This window comes from Monodelphis domestica, chromosome 3, assembly GCF_027887165.1.
Source record: "Monodelphis domestica isolate mMonDom1 chromosome 3, mMonDom1.pri, whole genome shotgun sequence".
Classification (NCBI taxonomy): domain Eukaryota; kingdom Metazoa; phylum Chordata; class Mammalia; order Didelphimorphia; family Didelphidae; genus Monodelphis; species Monodelphis domestica.
The window spans coordinates 314288852-314312591 of NC_077229.1; the positions used below are offsets into that span (position 1 = coordinate 314288852).

Genomic DNA, 23740 nt, shown 5'->3' on the forward strand with positions numbered 1-23740 from the left:
TAAGAGAACCATCAACCACAAAGAGTGACAGACCCTACTGGCCACAGCTGCAATTGCCAACCAAGGACACACTATAATAAGGGGCTGCAAGTGACCCATTAGTCTTGTCAGCCATCCTCCTGTGCATAAGGGATAACACTGTCAGCAACTTCATCTTCCAATTCAGATCGCAATATATAGACTTGCCTTTATGTGTCTTTATATATGTCAATATATGCCTCAGAGGCAAAAGCACCCACAATGGTTTGTTGCTGACACTATGACAAAATTTGGAAATAAACCAATTCTTACAGATCTTTAAAAAATCAACTGCACAACCTTCTGTTAATTATCTAAGTTGTTTCTCATTATTTTGTTTCTCAAGTACTTTTGAGTCACCGATCTTAGCTGAGGGAAGATGACTGCATTCTAGACTTTATTATGTATAGTTCAGAGAAAGTAAAAAAGATATGGGAGAGAAAAAATATGACACAAAGAATGGAGAATTCCTCCAAGCTCTGCATTAAATGTGATTCTGGGCCATGTGATGGTGAAACATGGATTGAGAAGTCTCTGTTTCTGCTAACCTCCTATCTTTGAGATGCTGTTACTTTCATATTTCCTAAACTTTGTGATATAAACAGCAAACCTAATTCGGAAAGAAGCATCTACCGTAACTGATTACCATAACCAGGAGCACACACATTTAAATCAAAAGTCACTTGAGTTCGAAAAGGTTTAAGTTTTTTCAATAAATTATTTTTTATAATGACTATAAAAGTTATATAGTACATGGAGACTTGCTCGAGGTAGATGCTTTACTGTACCTGAATTGCTCCGAATACTTTCTGAGATATAAAGCTGACAATCAGACATCTGAAGATGTGTGGGGGGAAAGCATCCTTTGAAAGATTAAAGTATGAATTTTATAAAGTGAGATAAGGGTGAACCTTTGTTTTTCCATTTGTGAACAGAGGGGTAGAATGGCTATTATTATCAAGCAAATTGAATGAAGAAAATTATGAAAGAAAAACTATCTCTAGCTCATTTTTTCAGCTAATGTTGGGAATTCTTACTCTTTAGAAAACTATTTTCTTTAGCTTTCTTTATACATTTTTGTAATCATGTTAAGATATCAAGCACAAATGACCTAATATTTTAATAAAAAACTTTAAAGTAAAAATTAAGATGCTCTTTATAATACTCCAATATAATCACTAATTTTGCAATTAAACTGGAACATGTATTTTAAATGCTATAAATATTCTTTGGAATTTAATGTTACAGTTTGGGGGGTAGTTAGGAGAGAATAAAAAGCCTTTTAATAAACTGGCAAGATGGCTACATTTAAAATGAGTCATTCCTTTTAAAAACTGGAAAAGTATTTAATCAAGAAAAGGGCAGTAGTATCCAAAATTAAAAAATGCTTTATAAATGTAATTATTCTTTAAATTAATCCTCCTTCATAATTTGCATACTTGTTCTTAGTGCCATGAATCATGGGACTCAAAGATATAAACTTTTAGCTAATCAACTTTCTATGGCTAAGGAGATGGCAAAGAACAGAGTTTAATATTTAGGGAAAGTTGCTAACAATGTGCAAAAATAGAGATTGGTAAGGAGAGACAAATGATAGTTGAGATAACCAAGCTTTATCTCTAACAACAATAAAACAATGAAACTAAAGTTAAGAAAAAGCAATTTTCCAGGACTTGGAAGATAATGAATCTAAGAGTAATAAGTGGCATAGGCTTAAAAAGAATAGATAATTCCAGACAAAGCCAATTATCTTCTTTGAAGAACTAAATTAGTGGATGAGAAAAGGCAAGATATGTAATAAATTTAGACCTTTGATACATAGAATCTACATAAATCCTTCAGGAAGAATTAATTCAAATTGGCTTGGAGATGAACATTGTCAAATGAACTGAAAATTGGTTGATGGACCATAAACAAAGGGGGATAATAATAAGAGAGATGCATTAAGCCAGAGGAAAGCAGGCAAAAGGAAGCCACCAAGATCCATGAAGATCTGGACTGATTTCATTTCTTCATTAATGACCTAGAAGAAAGTATGATAAAAGAAATAACAATTTGGCAAACAACACTAAACTAGGCAGTGTCACCCATACAATTAGAAGAATTATCGCAGACAATTGTAGAAAGGCAATGGATGGAAAATCTAAATGAGATAGTACTTGAACAGACAGTGCACCCCTGTTTAGGCCCATAAACCAATCAATTCAGGTAAGTGCCTGGCCTGAATGGTAACCAGTTAGTTACCAATTGGAGATCAGATGATTCAGACAAAGTGAGCTGCTTTCCTTTTTAAAAGTGAAAATAATATTTGGCCCAGTGATACTACTACTAATCTGTTGTACAAAGAGATGAAAGAAATATATATATATACATATATAGTATATATCATTTTGTAGTGTAAAGAACTAGAAATGAAGAACGTATCTAAACAAATTTTGATATGTGAGAGTCCTAGAATGTCATCATATTAAGAAATAATGGAAGGAATGGGTTCAGACAAACCCAAGGAAGATTTCTATAATCCAATTCAAAGTAGTGAGTAGAATCCAGATATCAATTTTTATAACAATGAAATTATAAAGAAAAACAACTGTGAAAAACTTAAAAACTCTCATCATCAGTGAAATGACCAACCACAACTCCAGAAAACAGGTGATGAAATATGCAAATCTTATCTAGTCAGTAATGTAAATGTGATATGTCTTCATACTACAAAATGTGGGGATTTATTTTGGTCAATGATGTATATTGATGCATGAATTTTTTGTTTTTGTTTTTTTCTTTCAGTTCCTGAACAGGAAGTTGGGATGGAAAGAAAGGGATGAGGTACTGGGTTATTTCAGAATTTTAAAATGCTTTATTATTTTGAGGGAAGGGAAAAAAGGGATTTTTAAAATTGAAATACTTTTTAAATACACAGAAAGATCAGTTGGAAATGCAAAGAAGCAAGACAATTTGGAAAATAATCTTTAAGTTCAATAGAAATTTATATTTGTCTGTGTTATCAATATTTTTAAGAAGTAGATTGATTTTCACCAAATTTCCAAAGTTCTGGGGTCCATCCTATCATCTGGAGATCCCAAAAGGCAGTTGAAAATTGTTGTCACACAAGTATATATCCAATAATGTTGAAAAATAGACAGGAAGTTTGGTATATAAATGAATGTTAAAGAGAAATGAGCTCTACAGTTCATAAAATCACTGGTCAGATATGATTTGAAAATAGACTTAAATTTTCATTCAACAAATACTTATTAAAATATCATATGCTTTAAATCCATTTTATAGTCTGTTGTGTATAGAGAACAAAGATCAGACTGAACAATCCCTGACCTCGTGGAGTTTGCAAACATTAAAATATTAGAAATCATTAAACAGGACACATATATTATAAAGGGACAAAACAAATCACTCTGAGTTTCAAGGAAGAACCATAGAGGAGGTAGCATTTTGAATTGAGCTTTGAAGGATGAAGAGGAATTTACCAGTCTACAGGGAGAAGAGTGAGCATTTTAGGTTTAGAGGGCTACATGAGCAAAGGTGTAAAAATAGGAGAACTTGGGATATTTGGGACAATTGGAATACAGTAGTCAAATTTGAGTAAAGTGAATGGAGGGCAATAATGGTAAACAACAACTACAACAAAAACATGGAAAGGTGGACTTATTCCTAGGGCAGAGAGGTGGCACAAGTGATAAAGTGCTGGAGCTGAATTCAGGAAGACCCGAGTTCAAATCTAATCTCAGACACTTACTATGACCCTGGTCAAATCAATTAACCCTATTTGCCTCCACTGGAAAATAAACTTGGTAAAGAAATAGCAAACCCCTTCAGTATCTCTGCCAAGAAAGACCCAAATGTGGTCATAGAGCTAGACATGATTGAAATGGCTAAACATGGCTAAAAAAATGACTAAACAAACAACATGATTGAAATGGCTAAACATGGCTAAAAAAATGGCTAAACAAACAACCACAAAAGACTGGTTCCACATTATAAAGGGTCTAGAAAACCAGGAAAAGGAATTTGAACTTCACCATAATAGGGGGTCACTGAAATTTATTTTTATCACAGTGACCTGACCAGCAGACTCTGTTTAATTGTTCTGGGTAATACCATAATTTAAATGATGCCAATTTATTTTTTAACTGTGTGGAATGTGTGGTGCAGAGGAAAGAGATGAGTTTGGAGTCAAGAGGGGTTGATTCTGCTTTTTAGTACACATCTAAGCTCAGACAAGTTGCAATTTCTCTACACCTCAGTGTTCTAGTCTATTGCATGAAGGGCTTGGGAACACGGGAGTTCTCAATCTAGGTTCTGCAAACTCAGTTTGATTTTTTATAAATAAATAAACAATTTTATAAATATTTTTAAATAACTATTTCAATGTAATTGATTTCCCCAGAAATCTTCTATATTTTAATTTCTTCATTTAACAACATTATTTTGAGAATGAATCTATAGATTGACCAAATTGTCAAAGAGGTCCATGACATAAAAAATCTAAGAACTCTCCTTTAAACTTCAAATCCTCTCCCTATTCAAAATTGATTACTCTTTGATCTTGATGAGGGAAAGAGTAGCATTACAACTACCCTCCCCAACTTGGCTTCTGGCAGTTCAAAAGAACTGAAGAAAGTGGAAATCAAAATGAATTATATGACTGACTGGATTAAGGCAATAGTTTTTCTGTTTGTTAACAGGGAAGGATGTCCTTGATTTAAAACTGTCCTAAATCCTTAAGGAGTGTGAGTAAAATCAGAGATTCTAACCTGTTGCCTCTTTTGACTAGAAGTAATAAATGGGTTTAAGAAACAAAAAAAGTCTTCTATCTCTCATTCCTATAAAACTGAGAAGCTTTTCTCTGATGAAAATTTCCTCATAATAGAAAGCCAAACATGTGTCTCTGTCTTTATTTATCCCTTGTACTCAATGGGTAAAAAGACTGTGCTGTCTTGACTTAGGGTAGAGCAAGAAGCAAAAACCTTAATTTTCTTTCTTTTTTTTTTTTTTAATAAAGTCCTTAACTTCTATTAAGGACTAAATACTGTGTATTGATTCCAAGACAGAAGAGTGGTAAGGGCTAGGCAGCTGAGAAGCATCTGAGGCCAGATTTGAATCTAGGACCTCCCATCTCTAGGCCTGGCTCTCAATCCACTGAGCTACCCAGCTGCCCCCCCCAAACCATAATTTTCTGAAATCTTTCTGTGCATTTTTCTGTCTCTGTCTGCCCCTTTTCCTTTCTCTTTGTCTCTACTTCTCTGTCTCTCTGTCTCTCTCTCTTCCATGATAGTAGTCAAGAAGTTTTCTGCATGGTCTCATGTGAAGAGTAGGCCTAACAACCAAAGAAAAATAGTTGAGTGCTATTCTTCTATTTCTATTTTATAGTGGCTATAAAAATAAGATATAATACAAGTAAGACATTATTATTCATTTTTCTGTATGATTAGTTTAGTATCAACTCTCTTGTGTGGTCTGTAATGTTCTTTGCTGCAAAATTAGTCATAGTTTTGTTTCCTGCTTTTAAAAATGTATTAAGTTCTTCTTGCGATTTGATTCACTGATTTTATTATTAATTATATTATTTATTTCTTTATTAAAGAAATCCACGTGTTTAATTTGCTTGATCAAAATTTAGCCCATAGCAAATGGTTAATTATTTCAAAAATCTGAATGGTAAAAGCGGCAACTTCAGGAGAAAATACAATTGAGTGGTCAAGACCAACAGGCATCTAAAGAAAGGACCATGCTTCCTGAGCTCCCCAACCAGGAGTAACAGGAGGGCAGTTGGCTACTGGATGTTTGCTGTTACCAAATATAGCCAGTCCCAAACCATTTGGAAGGCAATTTGGAATTATGCCCAAAGGGTTTGAAAAGAATGCAGACCCTTTGATCCAGTCATACCACTACTAGGCTTGTACCCCAAATAGATAGTAATGAAAAAATGTTTGTACAAAAATATTCATCACAGCATTCTTTGTAGTGGTAAAAGATTGGAAAATGAGGGGGTGTCCCTTGATTGAGGAATAACTGATTGTGGCATATGATGGTGATGGAATACTATTGTGCAATAAGGAACGATAAACTGCTTGATTTCCATACAAGCTGGAAAGACCTCCACTAACCAATGCAGAGAGGAGCAGAACCAGGAGAACATTGTACACAGAGATCTAAACACTTCTAGTGGCAACGCAATGATTCAGGACAATTCTGAAGAACTTCTGGGAAAGAACGCCATCCACATCCAGAGGAAGAACTGTGGGAGCAGAAACCCGGAAGGGAAACATTTGATTTATCACTTGTTCATGTGAATAGAGGATGTGGGCCTTTGGTTTTAAAAGATGACTCTATTACAAAAATGAATAATATGGAAATGGGTATTGAGTGATAATAACCAGAGGAATTGCTTTTTGGCTCTGGTGGATGGAGGCAAAGAACATGAATCATGGAACCATGGAAAAATACTTAAATAAAAAAAGGACATTTGCACCAAATTCAATCGTTATGTCAATCTGAAGTAACCAGGATTTTACTAGTATTTAAGAATACCACTGGGCGTGATGGCACACCATGAGCCAACATTTATAATAGCAGTTACTAATTGCCAGACACTTTACAAATATTATCTTTTTTGATCTTTGCAACAACCGTGGGTGGTAGATGCTACTATTATTCCCATTTTACAGTTTAGAAAACTGAAGCAAATAGGCAAAGTGACTTACCTAAGTCACACAGTGAATAAGTGTTTGAGGTCAGATTTGAACACAAGTCTTTCTGACTCAAGGCCCAGTGGTCTATTCACTGCCCACACCTAAGGATCTCAATCTGGAATCTGGCATATTCTTGTAGTTCCTGCTACTAGAGAGTCTGAGGTTGGTGGATTTCTCAAGCTAGGGAATTTTGAGCTCCAGTGGGCTGTCAATAAGCTGTCTATGTAAGTCTGGCATCAATATAGTGAGCTCTGGAGAGGGAAGCACAACCATGCTGCAAAGGTTAGATATCAGGCAGATCAAGGCTTCTATGTCATTCAGTAATAGGACATGTGTCCTGAGTGACAACTACATTTCTAGCCTGCACAAAATGGGGAGATAGAGTGGAAAAAAGAGAGAGACAGACAGACAATCAGAGAAAGATGGATGGAAGGAAGGAAGGAAAAAAGGTAGGAAGAAATGAATGAAGGAAGGAAAAAAAGGAAGGAAGGACAATTCTGTGTGAAATGACTTATGTTATCTACTTTAATCTGATTAGACTAAGTCCTATGAAGCACCATTATTTTGAAACAATAATCTGCTCTTCATACCACTGTGGGTCACTGTTGGCATCATCTTTGAAACACAACTCCACTTTAGTTTGGTAGAACTTATATCCACCAGGATTTCTTTTGAGGAAAAAAAAAGTTACAATTCATCTACATAACTATTCCACTGTAATCATTTTACGTGGGGGATTTAATGAAAGCTCTCACAGCACATTGGATTTTTTGGTGAAAGCAGCTTTAATATCTATTTCCTATAAGAATTCTAAAATACAGATGGCAATTTCATTTGATTGCAGCCTTCCTTTCCAAGAGATTTTTTCATCTAGCTGCATGGCCTGATAATCTTGTGTTTAGACTGCAAGAAGACTTTTCTACGACTATTCAGCAACTCATATATTTAATTTGTTTCACCCTTAAGGCATATTTTATCCATCTTCTGTATTTTCAATGTTTGCCATTTCCTTGGCAATGTCCTGGACAGTGGCTACTAATGAGAGGACAGCAGAAACATGGCTCATACTCCCTCTCTCAGTGTCTCTCTTAAAGACACACTCCAAAAGGAGATAAGGGCAATCTGATAGATTCAGGAAGTGAGAGAGTATCTTTAAAGTGTTATATCATAGGTTTCAGTGTTTCGACTGAGGGAGAAGTCTTCTTGATAATCCATGTATATGTAACTCTTCTGGAAAGCAATTTGGAATTATTTAAATGAAGTAGCTAAGATGTCCACTTGTTTTGATCTGGAGAGCCCACTATTAGACACATACTCCCAGGATGTCACTGACAAAAAGGAAGCACACAAATACACGAAAATATTTATAGTAGGAATTTTATGGTGACAAAGAACTGGAAACAAAGTAGATGCCCGTCAATTAAGAAGTAGCTAAACAAATTTTGGTCTACAAATTACTGTATTATATGAAACACTAAGAATACAGAGAACATAGAAAGATTTACATGAACTAATGCAAAGCAAGCAGAGACATAAAAATATTATATACAACACTACAACAATGTAAATAGAAACAGAACAGTCAAAAGGGAATATTAGAAAGTATAAAAACAAAGTTGGCCCCCCAAAAGAAAACTGAAAAAAAAATCCTGCTCCTTTGTAGAAGAGGGAGTAGAGGTCCCCAGGGACAGAACATGACATCTAACATCAGTTATTAAAAAAAAATTACTCTGTTGAATTTTTTTTCTTTCTTCCTCGATTTTTGCTCTCTTTTAAAAACATTCTTTATTATATGAGATGATTCGAGGGGAGGAAAATCTAAGTGATATAAAAACAAAAAAAAATTTACTTTTGAAAAATCATGTAGGGAGCTCAGTGGATTGAGAAGGAGGCCTAGAAATGGTAAGTCCTAGATTCAAATCTGTCCTCAGACACCTCCTAGCTGTGTGACCCTGGGAAAGTCACCTAACCCCTATTGCCTAGCCTTTACCACTCTTCTGCCTTAGAACCAATACAAAATATTGATTCTAACACAGAAGGTAAGGGTTAAAACATCATGTATCTGCTATTCCTAGTTAAATCAATATTCATTTACAAAAGGAGACTAGTATGGTCCTATATTGATTCATTTATAATCCAACAATTGACATAATTACTTCTGAGAAACACTTTTGACTATATTAACAGTATAGATATATTATATCTTTGATTTAGAGCTTGAAAGTTACTGAGGTCATCTAATCCAAATCTCTCATTTTGCAGATGAAGACCCAGAGAGGTTAAATTATTTGCCCAAGGTCACACATGTGGTTAACTAAATTCCATCCCAGTTCCTCTGACTCCAGTACTCTTTTTACTATCCCACACTTCCTCTCCTTATGTTTCTATTTTTTATGCCTAAAAGCACCAGAAATCAGGGCCATTTAAGTTATGCCACTGACCACGAAACATCTGTGAGGTCCCTTCCAGCTTTAAATATATTAATCAATCAAAACTTGACTCAATAAATATTGATTAAACACTTCCTCAGTGGCAGGCATTGAGCTAAACGCTGGGGATACAAAGATCAAAGAGAAAGTCGCTGTCCACAAAACTTACGAAACGTTTATTAAGTGCTACCTTGTGCTAAGGACATTGATGAAATGGTTGATACAAAATTTGGATTATATGAGGTTTTTGGTCTCAAGTTTCATGGGTTGTTCATGAGAACTGTATTTTTGTTTCTTTGTTTTACACGCCATGATATCACAACATTTTGTGAAAAAAAAATCCTTAACAATTTGCTAATAAAATAACTATATGTCACCGCAAAACAAAACGAGGAGACAAAAAAAACAAAAACAAAAAAAACTGAAGTCCAGGAGTTCAAATTCAAAATTATTCCGCTCTCTCTTCTCTCCAAGTTATTGTTCCAGCTGAAGGTATTCCCACAATTGCCAGGAGATGGCGCTGTGGATTTTAAATCTCGATGTGGAAGCATCTCCAAGGTTTCTTTTTCTTAACTCGCGAGCGTTTGAAAAGTTCCAAAACCTTTTAGTCCAAAGATTTTAGCTTCGCAAAAGTGCCCGAGAAGTGTTGTAGGGGCAAGGGGAACAATTCCCAACGAAACAATAAAAATATGAAAAAAGCGAGTGGCCAAGTAGGTATGTCTTCCCTAAGGACAACGGAAAAGCTTAACACAAGAAAACTCGCCCAGGTAAAGGTTAAAATTAAGAAAATCGGGACGAAAGAACAGAAGAGAAGTGGGAGAATGGGAAGAAAGATGAAGGGAGGAGAAAAAAGCTTGTCTTTGACAAAGCCATTTTCATCTTTTGCTTTTCCCCTTGCATTATTTCCATCCGCTATGCAACTTCGCCCAGCCTAGCAGCAGGGACGAGAAGAAACAACTCCTTTCCCCTTACTTCTCCCTATTTCTGTAAACCAGACCGCTTGGGGAAAGCTTCACTCATTTAGAAGGTGTGACCCGGCTTGCACACATGCCACTCACTGTAAAAGTTGGGTTTTAGCAAGCAAAAGTGGGGTTGCATGGTTCCCCGCAATTCCACATTCTACATCACTGGATTCTTTATCACAGTATCTTTGATGGTCTGCTCCCTCTGTAAAAAAATTGTGTAATTGTACAAATAAACATATACATGCATGTATGCATATACAGAATGGCCTTGATTTTGTTGAGACTGAAGTTCTACATTTCTGAAAATCATGGAATTCCCAAAGTGATATTTAAGGTCTCACTCCTCCCCCTAAATGGGAGGATATTTTGCTCTGGCTGAGATTTTCCGTCTCCCTAACCTTTGTCACTGACTCTTCAACAGAAAGATCCGGTTATTCTTGATAACTGCATGGTAAACTAGTGGTAATACTGTTTTAATCATCTCAGAGCGCCGAGCTTTGTGAAATCCAGAGTTGTGGCTGAAAAGATCTGGGTAACTAAATGACTTCGCGAATAACTCCGAGCCAGGAAGTTAATCCGAATCTAATTCTTGTTCCCTGGAAAACTGTCATGGAAGTGACGACCTCGTCATCTTGAACTGCATGGGCCATCGTCCCCCTGCCTATGCACTTACACTTTTCAAGCTTCCAGCTCGGTACAATGACTGGACTGACCACTCAGCAGGTCCCCAAACAGGGTCGTTAAGTGCATCTGTCGTATTGCCTGTACTGGACTGCGGGGGAAAGTTCTCAGAAAAGTGCAGGCTAGAAAAAGCGCGTCCTGCGGACCCAAAATGGTGTGAGTATACACCTTTCCTTAAGCTACACTGTTATAAACTCGGTTTTTGGCCACGGCTGCTCTTCTGGGGACTGCACAGGTTCTCAAACACAGGACGTTCCAAATCCATTCTTCTTGGAGTCACAGAATGGTCTCTGTGTGCTGAGACACAGTTCAGAGCTGTTGAACACGACAAAAGATGGCAAGGCACACTGGTGCATCTGCTTCTCCAAAACCTGTCTAGACCCCATATTGAACGACTTTTGCTGAACTTTGCAATTGACTTCGAGTTTACTGAAAGAAAAAATCCTGTACAACTTGCCATCTTTCCCCTTCTCCCAGCAAAAAACAAACCCCACCCCACCCCCCAATCTAGGGTGCCTTGTCTATTCTACGTTGTAACGCTGGGTTCCTAGAACCTTTTTCCTTCAGTTAGCAGCAAGGTTCTATAGGTGTTGTGCCAATGACATGGCTATCAGTCAAGAAAATACTCTTGGTTTGACCTTACAAACATGGGCTGAACTGGGGGTTTCCAGTTTATCTTTGTTTTTACTTTAAATGTCTGAAAATGTATGCAGTAGCAAAAAATTATCAAAAAATGTCTCTCCTTCCCTCAACCCAAACCATGTAGTTTTAAAACCCAATCTAAATATAAGCTCTGTCAGACATCTAATGCTCTAGTTTCAATGGTGTGCTGACTGCTGAATATTCCAACATCATTTCAGGGCTGTAGGTGAACTCCCTTCTTTTGCAGTGAAACTGTCTTAATCTTTATAAAATACGCTTGGGCGTCAGTAAATTTCAAAATCTAAATGCAGACTAGGGGGATTCTGCCTTTAGCAAATGAAGAATGTTAAGCCACCACAGTTCTATGTTATGAGGAGATCAGCTCTTTGCTCTTGCTAATCTTTCCGCCAATCACCACTGTCAGGTAACAGAGCTTGTAGTTGTATACCGGACCAAAAGAGAAAGAAAAAGTTCTCCTCCTCCTCCTCCTCCATTTCCCGTGCGTTTTTAAAGGCAGTCGGTGGTCCACTGTAGCATCCTGGTTTCTATTCAAACCAAGCTTCATTCATAGATTAACTTGTAACCTTTTCAAAACTGCAGAGACCAACATTCTCCATCCTGGAATGAGCTTCCTTTGATACCACTCTCCTACTTTTCGAAGTTGTGGCTTAAAAATATGAGTATCCAAAAAGCCTAACTCCCTTTCGTTGGAAGAAGAAAGTTTGAGAATGCTTTTTGTTTACTCCTCCCGTCTTGTGTCTATGGCATTTGACATAGTTGGCGGGTTCAGTGTCTTTCCCTCTTCCCCCCACCCTTCCTTATCCAGGCTGCTTGTTACCCAAATAATGAAAGAGATGACGCCTAGATGGTGACATAGGGCTGTGTTACAATTAAACCAGGTAACGAGACACTGGGCAGATGTGTTTTCATTGCACTGTAAGATAAATGCAGTGTTAAATGCCTGACAACTTCCCAGAAGCAATCAGCAAAAGTTTATGAGTGCATAAACCTCAAAGACCATTCCCCGGGTGTTTTTATAAGCCCCGCATTTAAAGCTTCTATAAATTCTTCTGCCGGCTTCCAAAGCAAAGTTACTCAAGACTATTAAACACCCATCTTCTCCAGGGAACTCGAAGAGAGTTAGTCACCGCGTTTCTGGTTTGAGAAATGGGAGAGGATTCCTCCCTCCCCTTTAGTAAGTTAAATGTGCAAATGCATGAAAGTTTGCACATCAAAGGAAAGATGAGTGATTAAAGAGAGAGAGAGATGACTGGGTTTGGGGGAGGTAAGGATGGGATGGGATGGGAGAAGGTCAAGAATGAGGAGAAAGAACATTTTGTCCAGTAAATTCTGAAAATCCAAATGACTACCCGGTATCATGATATAAATGATGGCCATGTTGTGGGTGTGGTGACACTAAGTTTATTCAAGATCAATGCTTGTGATGACATTCGGTGCCCACTTTATACTTTGTCCATTACTCCTGTCCTTTGTACATTGTGATTCCTGTCCCTCGGGAGTATTTGTCATTCATTACCATTCATTCCTGAGCCATTTCATTCTTCACTCCCAAAGTCTTCCCAGGGGCAGGTAAATGTAGTGAAGGTACTACGCAAAAAGTTCTGACCCTAAGAGAAATGTAGGGGGAATGAAGTCATACCTCTAGGTGAAAAATCTCCTGGGACCAGTCTTTGCGCCTGTAGAAACCAGACTGTGCCATATCAATTCCCCTCTCCACCATCCCACCTCCCTACCCCAGCTTAAAACCGTGAAATTCCAATGATTTTCCCGTCGTCCTTAAGTGGTCCGCCGACTTTTACAAGTTGATATTAAGCAGACACAACTTACCTCGGTTTATAAAGAATCCTTATTGTGATCCTAGTGAAAAATAAGCTGTTCATTGGAAAACAATAACCCTACCATGTTTTTGGATTAATAAAGAAAGAGGTTAACAGATGCATGGCGTTGGGGGGTGGGGGGGGGTGGGAGATGTAGCGAAAGGAGGGGAGGAACTGTGGCCTTTATGTAAATGTACGGTTTGCTTTTCAATCAGGACACGTGCGCATGCCAAATCCTCCCTACCCTGAAGAGTGGGTCCCCAGTTAGGGAAGACTCAAGCTGCCTGCGCATTTTTAATGTTTCTGTTCTAGCAAAACCCAAAGATATAAGTAATGGCGGGATACGTGGTACCATGGTCCCTGTTAGCTGGCATCTTAGGCAGTTCCTCGAGAAAAGATGCCTAAGTCCCTTTTCATTCTTTGCAGGTGAAAATGCAAGGGTTTCCGTTGTAGCCATAGCCTTTTCTTTATGAAACGAGGCGCCCAACTGTTCTGATATTACCATTCAAAAACAGGTTCTGTGGCGAACCTCATTTGTGAATCTATTACAGAGATTAATAGATTATTTCTCCTTTTTCAACTAATTCTCAGTGGGGAAATTTAACCATATGGTAAGGAGAGAATTAGAATTTCATCACATTAGAGCAAAATGTAATGAAAAGAGTCCAACACCTGGGGCCAACTCTGAAAGACACAATTAAAAGGATTTTAATGAAACCAGAGAAACCAAAAATTTCATAGCCTTCAGTTATTCTGCCACATAAGAATGATTTACTGGAGGTGTTGGGAAATATTGTTTTTACTTATGTCATAAGAATGAAAACCTGCCACGAAATGCCATGTGCTTTCAGTGATTAACATCCAAAGGGGAGGGTAGCTTATACTGTTATGCATAAGGACCCTGCCTCTGGTTTTCACAGTCCACCCCCTTTGCAAGCCAACCCCTCTAAGAACAACTGAGATAAAAACACCCAGAATCCACATGAATGGATTACATGCTAGTGTGGACACTATCTTTCTGGATAAATAAACAGAACAAACCCTCTTTGGATTTGGTGGGGGTTAAGGGCGTTGACCCCTGACAAAGTTGACTTTACACGAAGTGGAGAAAAAGAAGTGGTTGATGTTCAGCAAAGTTTGAGAAACCAGCTTTTTCTTTCTGTTAGAGGGCGTGTGCTTCATCATCATTACCTCCTTCAATGGTTAGAAAGAGATGGTTGCAAAAAAAAGCAGAAACTAAAACAGATGGAAACTCCTCTAAAATCACATTGGTCTTTTGGTATGCATTGATTTTGCAGTGGGGCAAGAAATGAAGAAGGGAAGCGAAGGGATTGCTCTAGTTAGTTAGGGGGTGGGGGGGACGGGAGGGTGGTTCCCATTTCACAACATCTTCAGGAACCAGAGGGTGAAATTTCGAATATACCAACCTCTACCTCCATCAATTCATTCTACCTACCTTTGGTTGCCACCCCTTTTCCCCCTCCCCAAGAGCTCCTTCTCCAAATGCAGATAAGAGTTATCATGTAAACAGGGGTGGAGTGTAATTCTGGATTGGAAGGGTAACTTAACCGAAGTCTGATGAGCACTAGGGAAGAGACAGGGGGTGGGGGTGGGGGTGGGGAATGCGTGTGGGGGGGCGGTGTTCTGAGTGGGGCTCTCTGGCTTCGGTGGTGCAGATCTGCAATTTGCTGAAGGAGGCAAAGAACATCCTTAGATCTAAGTAGGGCTTTTAGTGTGCTCATTGATGAGTGAAAGTCGCCACACATGTCAAGCTAAAGGCAGTTGTTGGGTTACTAACAGGACACAACGCCTTGCAAACATATGCGTTAAGCTGTGTATACAGATGGCAGGGAGAATAATGGAGCAGGCGCCTTTTATAAAGCTCTAGCTGCTGCCTGTCTTCAGACCTGGGGAATGAAACTATTCAGACTCAGGGCCAGATAGCGCCTGGGATTGTTTGTTACCGTTTTAATCCTATTAATTAAAACGTTAACCTGATTGGGTAGAAAGCTCTGTCCCAACAGGCAAGTCTTCTTCATAATAACCTACTCAGAGATAATGATGTAAAAGACTCCCCCGTCTGTGGCAGCGGCTGGTTGATGGGTCCGGAAATCTCTTGGAGGTGAATCCAAGCAAGATAAACGGTGGGAAGAAGAACTGGTTTGGCTCACAGCATCAGCAGCGGCGGCGACTCCGGCTCTGGCTCCGGGTCCCTCCCTCTTACCCTAACCATGCTCGGCCGCGGTACATGTTGAGCTCCAGCCTCCAGCACCATCGGCTGAAGAAGAAGAAAAAGAGGAGGAGAAGGAGGCGGAGGAGGAGGCGAGAGCCGGGGAAGGAGGAAAAAGAAAAAGAAAGGAGAGAAGAGGGATCTCGGGAGCTCCCGGACTGACGCCCGCACAGCCCCAAAACCCAGGCTCGGCTGCAGCGGCGGTGCCTTGCTGCTGCTGGTGCAGCGGTATCGCGGCGGCTGACACCCTAGCAGGAGGCGGCGGTCGCGCGGTGGGTCTAGGCTAAAGAGGCGGCAGCCGGGACTCAGGCTGCTAGCTGGGACCCAGACTATGGAGCGCGGTTTGCACCTCAACGCCGCGGCTGTGGCCGAAGAGGACCTGTTCCTGCACAAGAGCCTGAGCTCCGCCTCGGCCAAGCGTTTGGAGTCGGCTTTCCGCTCCACGCCCCCGGGGATGGACCTGTCTCTGGCGCCACCGCAGCAGCAGCAGCCGCCGCCTCCGCCACCATCGCCACTGCCACCGCCCCGGGACCGCCAGGCGTCGTCTTCCTCTTCGCCCCTGGGTTGCTTCGAACCTGCCGACCCGGAGGGGGGAGGGTTGTTGCTGCCGCCGCCCGGCGGAGGAGGAGGAGGTGGAGGAGGAGGAGGTGGTGGAGGAGGAGGTGGCGGTGGAGGAGGAGGAGGTGGAGGAGGCGGTGGCAGCGGAGGAGGAGGAGGAGGGGTGGGGGTCCCCGGGCTGTTGGTGGGCTCCACTGGAGTCGGGGGGGACCCCAGCCTGAACAGCCTGCCAGCCGGAGCAGCCCTGTGCCTCAAGTACGGCGAAAGCACCAGCCGCAGTTCGGTAGCGGAGAGTAGTGGAGGCGAACAGAGCCCCGACGACGACAGCGACGGGCGCTGCGAGCTGGTGCTCCGAGGCGGGGGGAGCGAGCCCAGGGCCTCCCCAGGAGGAGGGGGAGTGGGGGGTCCCGGGGGCGCCAAGGCATCTGAGGGCTGCTCCAATAATCACCACCACGGTGGTGGTGGTGGCGGCCCCCCGGGGGGCCCGGGAGCCGGCGGGGGCAGCAGCAGCGGCAGCAGCAAGAAATCCAAAGAGCAGAAGGCGCTGCGGCTCAACATTAACGCCCGCGAGCGGCGACGGATGCACGACCTGAACGACGCTCTGGACGAGCTGCGGGCGGTGATCCCATACGCGCACAGCCCCTCGGTGCGGAAGCTCTCCAAGATCGCCACTCTGCTGCTGGCAAAGAACTACATCCTCATGCAGGCGCAGGCCCTGGAGGAGATGAGGAGGCTGGTCGCTTACCTCAACCAGGGCCAGGCTATCTCGGCTGCCTCGTTGCCCAGCTCGGCCGCGGCTGCCGCGGCGGCGGCCGCTGCACTTCACCCGGCCCTAGGCGCCTACGAGCAGGCGGCCGGCTATCCATTCAGTGCCGGGCTTCCGCCAGCCGGCTCCTGTCCGGAGAAGTGCGCCCTTTTCAACAGCGTCTCCTCCAGTCTCTGCAAACAGTGCACGGAGAAGCCTTAAACACAAAACAAACACACAAAACCTACCCAAATGCTAGAGGAAGAAGATTTTATTGCCCCCCCCCCACCTTCTTTATTTTATTGCCAAGTAGTTGCAAACATTTAACAGAATCAACACAGCAAAAGAGTGAACCAACACGAATCACAGAGACAAACAGGACTTTGGCCGTAACTTCTGCGGATTATCCGTGGATTTTTTTTTGGGGGGGGGCGGGTTGTGGTGGCATTTTTGGGATGGGGTATGCGGAATTCATGGGGGAGAGAGGGTGGTTTTATTTTTCATTAAAAAACGGTGACTTTTATGCCAACCAAGTAATAAGTCGCCTTTTGGCTTTTTGGAAGGGGGGTGGTGGGAGCTGAGAAATAGCGTCTCTGTTAAGCAGGGGAGAGATGATTTATTTAAAGCAAAACACTAATCCTACTAATAATTATTAATTTGGTTAGGACTGAGGGGTTTATGGGTCTGGGTTGGGTGGGGCGGCAGACCGGATATTCATTCAGACAAATCAGAAAGGGCACTTGAAAATAATTTTTGATTCTGAGCCAGGAGAAAAACTTGAAAAGTAGACTTATTTAAGTGAAAAAAAAAAGACTTACACGTTGCTATGAAAGACTTGTATTTTTTATTGTCTCTGAACTCTAATCCTGTGAAAATGCAAAGTTTTAGGGAGAGTGACTTTAAAAGACTTGTGTGGCTGAAAGTATTTTGCATTTTTAAATGTTTATGTGCACCTTGTTACTTTCCACTTTGCAACGCTGTATAACAATACATGATATTTATTTGTTATTATTCAAGGACCCCCCTACACCAACAGTATTTATCATGTGTTAAGGTCACGGGTCTTGTGTGTAGGTTTCTTTTTTTTTTATGCCTCAAAAATTCTGTTTTATGGATTAACTTATACTGTGTGCCAAGTGTTTAAAAGGTTTATTTGCCAACAACGTATAAACAGAAATATTGTTGTATCAGAGCTGCTTTAGGTTTATGAAAGGTCATCTGGATTTTTTTCAGTTGCATCATCCCTGTATTTAAATTGAGCTTTAATAAATTGCTTCAGTCCAAAAATTACAGGAAAGGTGTATTCTTAATTGCTGAATGAATTGATCACTTTTTGAAAGGGGATTCTTCTTTGCATTCTTGAAGGGAAATAGCTATTTACTTTTACAAGGTATCACAGCGATAGATCCTATAAGTAAAAACATTGCCAAGCTAATATTTTTTTCCGGCTGTGCTGTGCATTTTTAGAAGGTCTTAATTTAATTCCTTTTACTATGTATAAAACTTATTTTAACTGTGGGAGATTAAGTTCAAAGACATTTGGTTTGCCTAAGGTGTGATTTTTTTGGTTATTTTTCTAAAAAATAATAAAATAAAATAAAATTAAGGAAGAGCAAGAAAAAGCTATTTATCCAAAGTAAGCTTTCAGTTTAGTTTGCATGGCTGAGTACCTGCCTCTGTGCCACAAGAAAATCTCTTTTAAAAAAAATGAGCCCTGCTATTTTCCAGTCCTTGCAGATAATACAAACTCAGTCTGTCAGGAGGATGGTAAACTAAGAGTCATGATGGCTCTGTTGGCAGGTAGTGATTGTGTAAAGAGTGATATATATTAAATAGGTCAATCAGAATATGACAGCTATGTATGATCATTTGTATGTGTATCTATGTCAGAAAGAATCTTTATTAAAATATTTTGAACAAACATTTTTATTATGCTGTGCTTTGTGGAAGGAGAAATCATATCTCTCTTTTTCCCTGTAGTTAGCTTGAAAATGATCACCCCTCCAAAAGTAGTTTCAGTAAATGTGAGTCTGAAGTTTTAGCAGGGAAACATTGCTATTAGGATATTTCACCTGTTCAATCAACACTGGGTTGAATTGCACAAGGAGAGCTAAATGGTGTTAATAATGAGACACCAAAAACCAAAAGACCCTGGATTCCAAACTAAAAGGCCCAGGGAAGGCCACCTTAACACTTGGGACATAGATTGGATGCTTGGAGTGAGCAAAGAACTCTAACTGTTAGTTTCCCGTTTTCCCTTACAAACTGCCAGAGTTCAACTTTCTTCGAGGATTTTACTCTCAATTTCTTTTTCCAGCTGAGTCAGAGCCAAGAATTAGGGGGCTTAAGTTTTTCAGAGGTTGGGTAGCTTATTGTCACCCATTTCTTTTCATGGCCAGAGAATCAATCAGGTTAAATTTTAAATATAAATGAACGTAACTGATGGTGTGCATGGAGAGCATGGAGCTTAACTAGAGGTAACATGGAGGAAGATTTTTGTAGCAGGTGAAGAAGGCCGGGGTTGGTGGGGGGGGGGGGGGGGGGAGGTTGTCATGTAAAGGAAAAGCTTGTCTGGCCACCCATCTGTTCCTCAGTAATGATCACAAATACAGATGACTTTCTTTTTATGGTAGTGGTCATGACAGTGACGGTGATGATGATGGTAGTTTTGTTATTGTCTTTCTTATGTACCCAATATGCTAAGTTTATTGGGTCTGTTTAGCCTCATCTCTTAATGATGTCCCTAAATACCATCAATTGTAATAGGGATGTAGTGGAGGAGGGTGCAATTTTTTCTGCTCCACTTGCTATCAAAAAAGATTAATCAGAACCTGTAACTTTTCAGGAAACATAACTGTAAAGGGCCACGGAGCTGTGGGAAGGAAGCCCAGACAGGGGTGGGCAGAGCAGCCCCCAGGCGCAAGAAGACCCGTCTCTCAACATTTACCAGACAAAGCCTGGGTGCGTCTAATTATGATTATTAAAACAATTTCCATGACGATGTCTAATATTATGTTAATTTGAAAACAACTGTGTATGAAAACTGTCGACTATAATACCTAAATTCATTTAATGAAACACATCGTTAAGGCAATTAAACCTCCTGGATGTGATTAAGGAACATAATTACGACACTGTTCTGCGCCATAATTGGGTGTCTTTAATCAAGGGGTAAAGTGATCAGCAACACAGCCATTAGTTTGTATTGTTCTGTCTCTGCTGTCCATCATTCTGATTAGGAATTAACCGCAGTCACCACCAGCCGGCCTTCTTTCCCCCCTTGCATATTAACAGCGAGGGGACACACTAGCTGCAAGATTTACTGCTTAATATTTCTCATTACAAGAAGCCTTCCTTGAAATATTCCTCTTGTAGTCATGATGCTGCTCAATTACCACTAGAAATGGTAGCGAATAAAAAAAAAATCTCTGTGTTCAGAAGAAAGAGAGATCACCCTTCTCAGAGTATAGACCCAGTCGTGTGAAAGAGACTTGGGGGTGGGATTGGGGTGGGCTGGGCAGGGTAAAGTTAAGAGATTAAAGTAGAGTAGGTATTGTTGCGTTGAGGTACCCGAATAATTTGGATAAAAGTATTACCATGAAAAGTAATATTAATAACCGCTTTTATTTCCTCTTCACAAATTTCAGACAAATGAACTCTTTTCCTCAGACCGAGAAGTTGTCTGTATGCTGCTCTTGATAATACGTTAAAACTGGAGTGACCTGAAGTAATGCTCTTGGTGATTTAAACTCGAGTCTTTTAGTTCCGGTTGCACAGACATCCCTTGTAAGTGACTTTACTTCCCAGACGTCCCGCCCCCTTCCCCATTCCTTTCCTCCTCCCCCCTCCCCCCCAAAAAGTTTCCTCAGCATCATCATCTTTTATTGAAGAGAGCAAAGGATTAGACACAAAGCGCTCCCAAACTCCTCTCTGCTTCAGTATTGAAGCTTAGAGATTTGCCTCTGCCGTGTAAAATCCCCGGGAGAAGCACGTGTCAGAAGTCGATGAAACAATCTTAAGTGTAGGTTGTCTAAACTAACCTCCATAATGGTATCTTGTCACAGAGGTGTGTCCTAGGTGTGGGGCGACTGGTTGCTGAGGGACTGCCCGTGTGCCAGCCTAAGACAGGTTAACCGAGAACAGAACTGCCTTAGCCAGGAGGCTCTCTTTCCCACGCGTCACATCTTGCCAGATTTTAATCTAGATTTTTAATTTACTTATTTATTTTTAATCTTAGACAGCTGAGGGGGCAGAAGAAGCCTGGCAGACCCGTTCCTGCTTCACATCCTCTCTGACATTGAGTGCTGACACCAACTCTTAGCTGTGCACCATCACTGACCAAGACCTACAAACTGAACTCTAGAGATAAATGCTCGCTTATCTGTCTTCCTCTTTCTTCTTCCCTCTGCAGTGTGTTTGGGTTTATTTGTCCCTCTCTATTTTGTCCCGTCTAATCAGAGAGTAGATACGCTCTTGAAGATCTTGTCCGGCTTTTTCCTTTAATTCCAGGTTTTCCTACCTCAACCCACTACACCTACTGTGCCCTACTTGGGATGGGTTCCGGCGTCCATTCTTAGACCCAGTCCTCCGCCCCACCGAATTCACCAGGGCTGTCTTTCTCTCTCTCTCTCCTTAATCTATGTCAACCCCCCCCCCCACCCTATCCCTGAATCCCGCGATTGTCCCAGCATGAGTGACATTGACTTTTCCTATGTAATGACTTATGAAAGATATAATCATGTGTTAAATTGAATCCTCCGTTTAACTGTTAATGGTGTGCTCTGGGCACATTTGCGTATTAGATGCTATGGTAACTAATTACCACTAGAAAAAGGGATAATACACTTCCCAGACTTTGAAAAATAATTATGAGAGTTCACATCCCTGCTAGCAACATTCCGCGGCGGATCTGCTGGAATGAGTAAGTGAGTCAGTGAATGGGTAAGTGAACTTGCGCGCATGGAAAGGGTGAGATAATGAATCCTGGTCAAGGGAATTTTCCTATTAAAACCTTTAATGAAAATGCGACAGGGCTGGGGGCGGGGAGGAAGTTCGAACTAGGCTCTAAAAGTAATTAAATTGCTCCATGTAAACATCAGAAACATAAATATGTTTTCTTTTTAATTAAAATGCAGTATAAATGCCGAATAAAATACGTGCCAGAACAACTTTACGTCAATTAACATCTTTTTGGGTGCAGTTGTTCCAGCTGAGATAAATGAGCCGTTCTCCCTAAAACTCTGCCTTCTCATTTAGAACATCCGCCCCTCCTCCATTTGCTGATGGGTGATTTGAACTTTGTTTTGATTTGTTTTTAAAAAATGTTTAACAACTAGATATTAGTTGGGGCAAAGCACAATAACTGCCTTAAGTTAACACTGGCTTTGGGGCAAGACAGGTTCGAAGACAAATAACCTCTCCCAGCGTGACATTCCTCTTTCTCCACAGATGCCCAATCTATAGGATCCTGTACCCAGCCAGGGACTGGCATGCCATTTTGCACCCAGAGCGGTAGCAGACAGACAGAAGCAGAAGGCCACATGATCCGCCCTCGCAGACTACTCTCAGAGTTTCTCCTTGCCTTGATACAAGGATTGGGGAAGGTCGTGCCTTCTATATCGTTTTCTTTCCCTTCTTCCGAGTGCCCTCCAGTCAGAGGGATTTCTTTCGCCTTCATTCTCCCAGCTTGGCAGAACTTCTTTCCTTCTTGCAGGCACAGTATCTTTTCAATCCTTAAAAGTTCCTTTGGGACAAAACCTAACACTAGGGGAGTTCTCTCCATTTTGCTCTCTCTCTCTCTCTCTCTCTCTCTCTCTCTCTCTCTCTCTCTCTCTCTCTCTCTCTCTCTCTCTCTCTGTCTGTCTGTCTGTCTCTCGTCGCCCTCCCCGGTCCCTCTCGAAGTCTGGGGGCAGAAGATTTCACGCTCTGGAAAACCAGCACCGGAGTGGATTTCCAAGTAGCTGTCTGCTTCAGAAGGAGAACAAGGGCACAAAAGCCATACTTTGGATTTTTCGAAACCCACCAAGTTCTCAATGCAAACTGAGTCCCTCCTGGCACAAAAGGGAAACTGCTAACCTTCCTTGAGGTATGGCATGAGTTAAGTTCCCCGGATCACTGGATTTCCCGTTGCTGGGGTCCAGCAGTCTCCCAAATACAGAATGTAGATACAGGTGCCCCAAGACTACCTCTCCCTCAGATGCTCCCTGATTCGGGTTCTAGGGAATACAGAGCACTGCCACCTATATGAGAGCTAGACTCAGACTGCCCTAGGACTGCACTCCCAAATTTAAATGTTAACAAAAAAGCTCCCCAAAGGGCAAATCCAGCATGTGTGGCCAGGTATATAATTACCTTAATTATATACACTGGGACTTTATTCGTCTCCGAAAGAGTTAAATCTTCCCCTAAGCTCATAGTTGCCCTTGTCTTCTCAACCTGATTCAGAGACATGTAATAAAATATGAAGCAAATTTATGATCTGTTTCAAGCCTTTTATTGCTGTATTTTTAAATTCATATATGCACATATAAGAACTATGATGTGTGAATAATTTGAAATGCTATAGCAGAATGATACATTTTAGATCAAATGCAACCATATCTTTATATAATTGTCTCAGATTAAAATAAAAAAGCAAGATAGATTTCAAAGATAGACCAAACTCAAAAAAACTGACAGCCATAAACTGCTAGCCAACCATAAATTAACATCTTTATCAAATACTAACATGGTATGTCAGTGGTTATCTAAAGCAAGGATTGCTTCCCCTTAGAAGTTTCAGAGTAAAGTTCATCGGATTTTAAAAATACTCATTGTTTTCAAATGTTTCAAAATACAGAAGTGAACATATTTTATTGGAAGCATAATTTCTACTGCAGAAATAATTGTTTTAAGGAATTTTCCCACTAAATGTCTAGATCAACT

General features: G+C 40.8%; 1 protein-coding gene and 1 long non-coding RNA gene across 2 annotated transcripts; both read left to right on the forward strand.

Annotated features, from left to right (window-relative positions):
- The first annotated feature begins 7884 nt into the window (after window positions 1-7884).
- On the forward strand, window positions 7885-18739 carry BHLHE22 (basic helix-loop-helix family member e22). Its single transcript, XM_007487061.3, has one exon. It carries the CDS (start codon window positions 15845-15847, stop codon window positions 17036-17038), a length of 1194 nt encoding a protein of 397 aa, XP_007487123.1. The 5' UTR covers window positions 7885-15844; the 3' UTR covers window positions 17039-18739.
- Window positions 18740-19371: 632 nt separating this feature from the next.
- On the forward strand, window positions 19372-23293 carry LOC107651746 (uncharacterized). Its single transcript, XR_001628694.2, has 3 exons — window positions 19372-19777; window positions 20464-20602; window positions 21054-23293. It is a non-coding gene; the product is annotated as an uncharacterized LOC107651746 (long non-coding RNA).
- The last annotated feature ends 447 nt before the right edge of the window (window positions 23294-23740 follow it).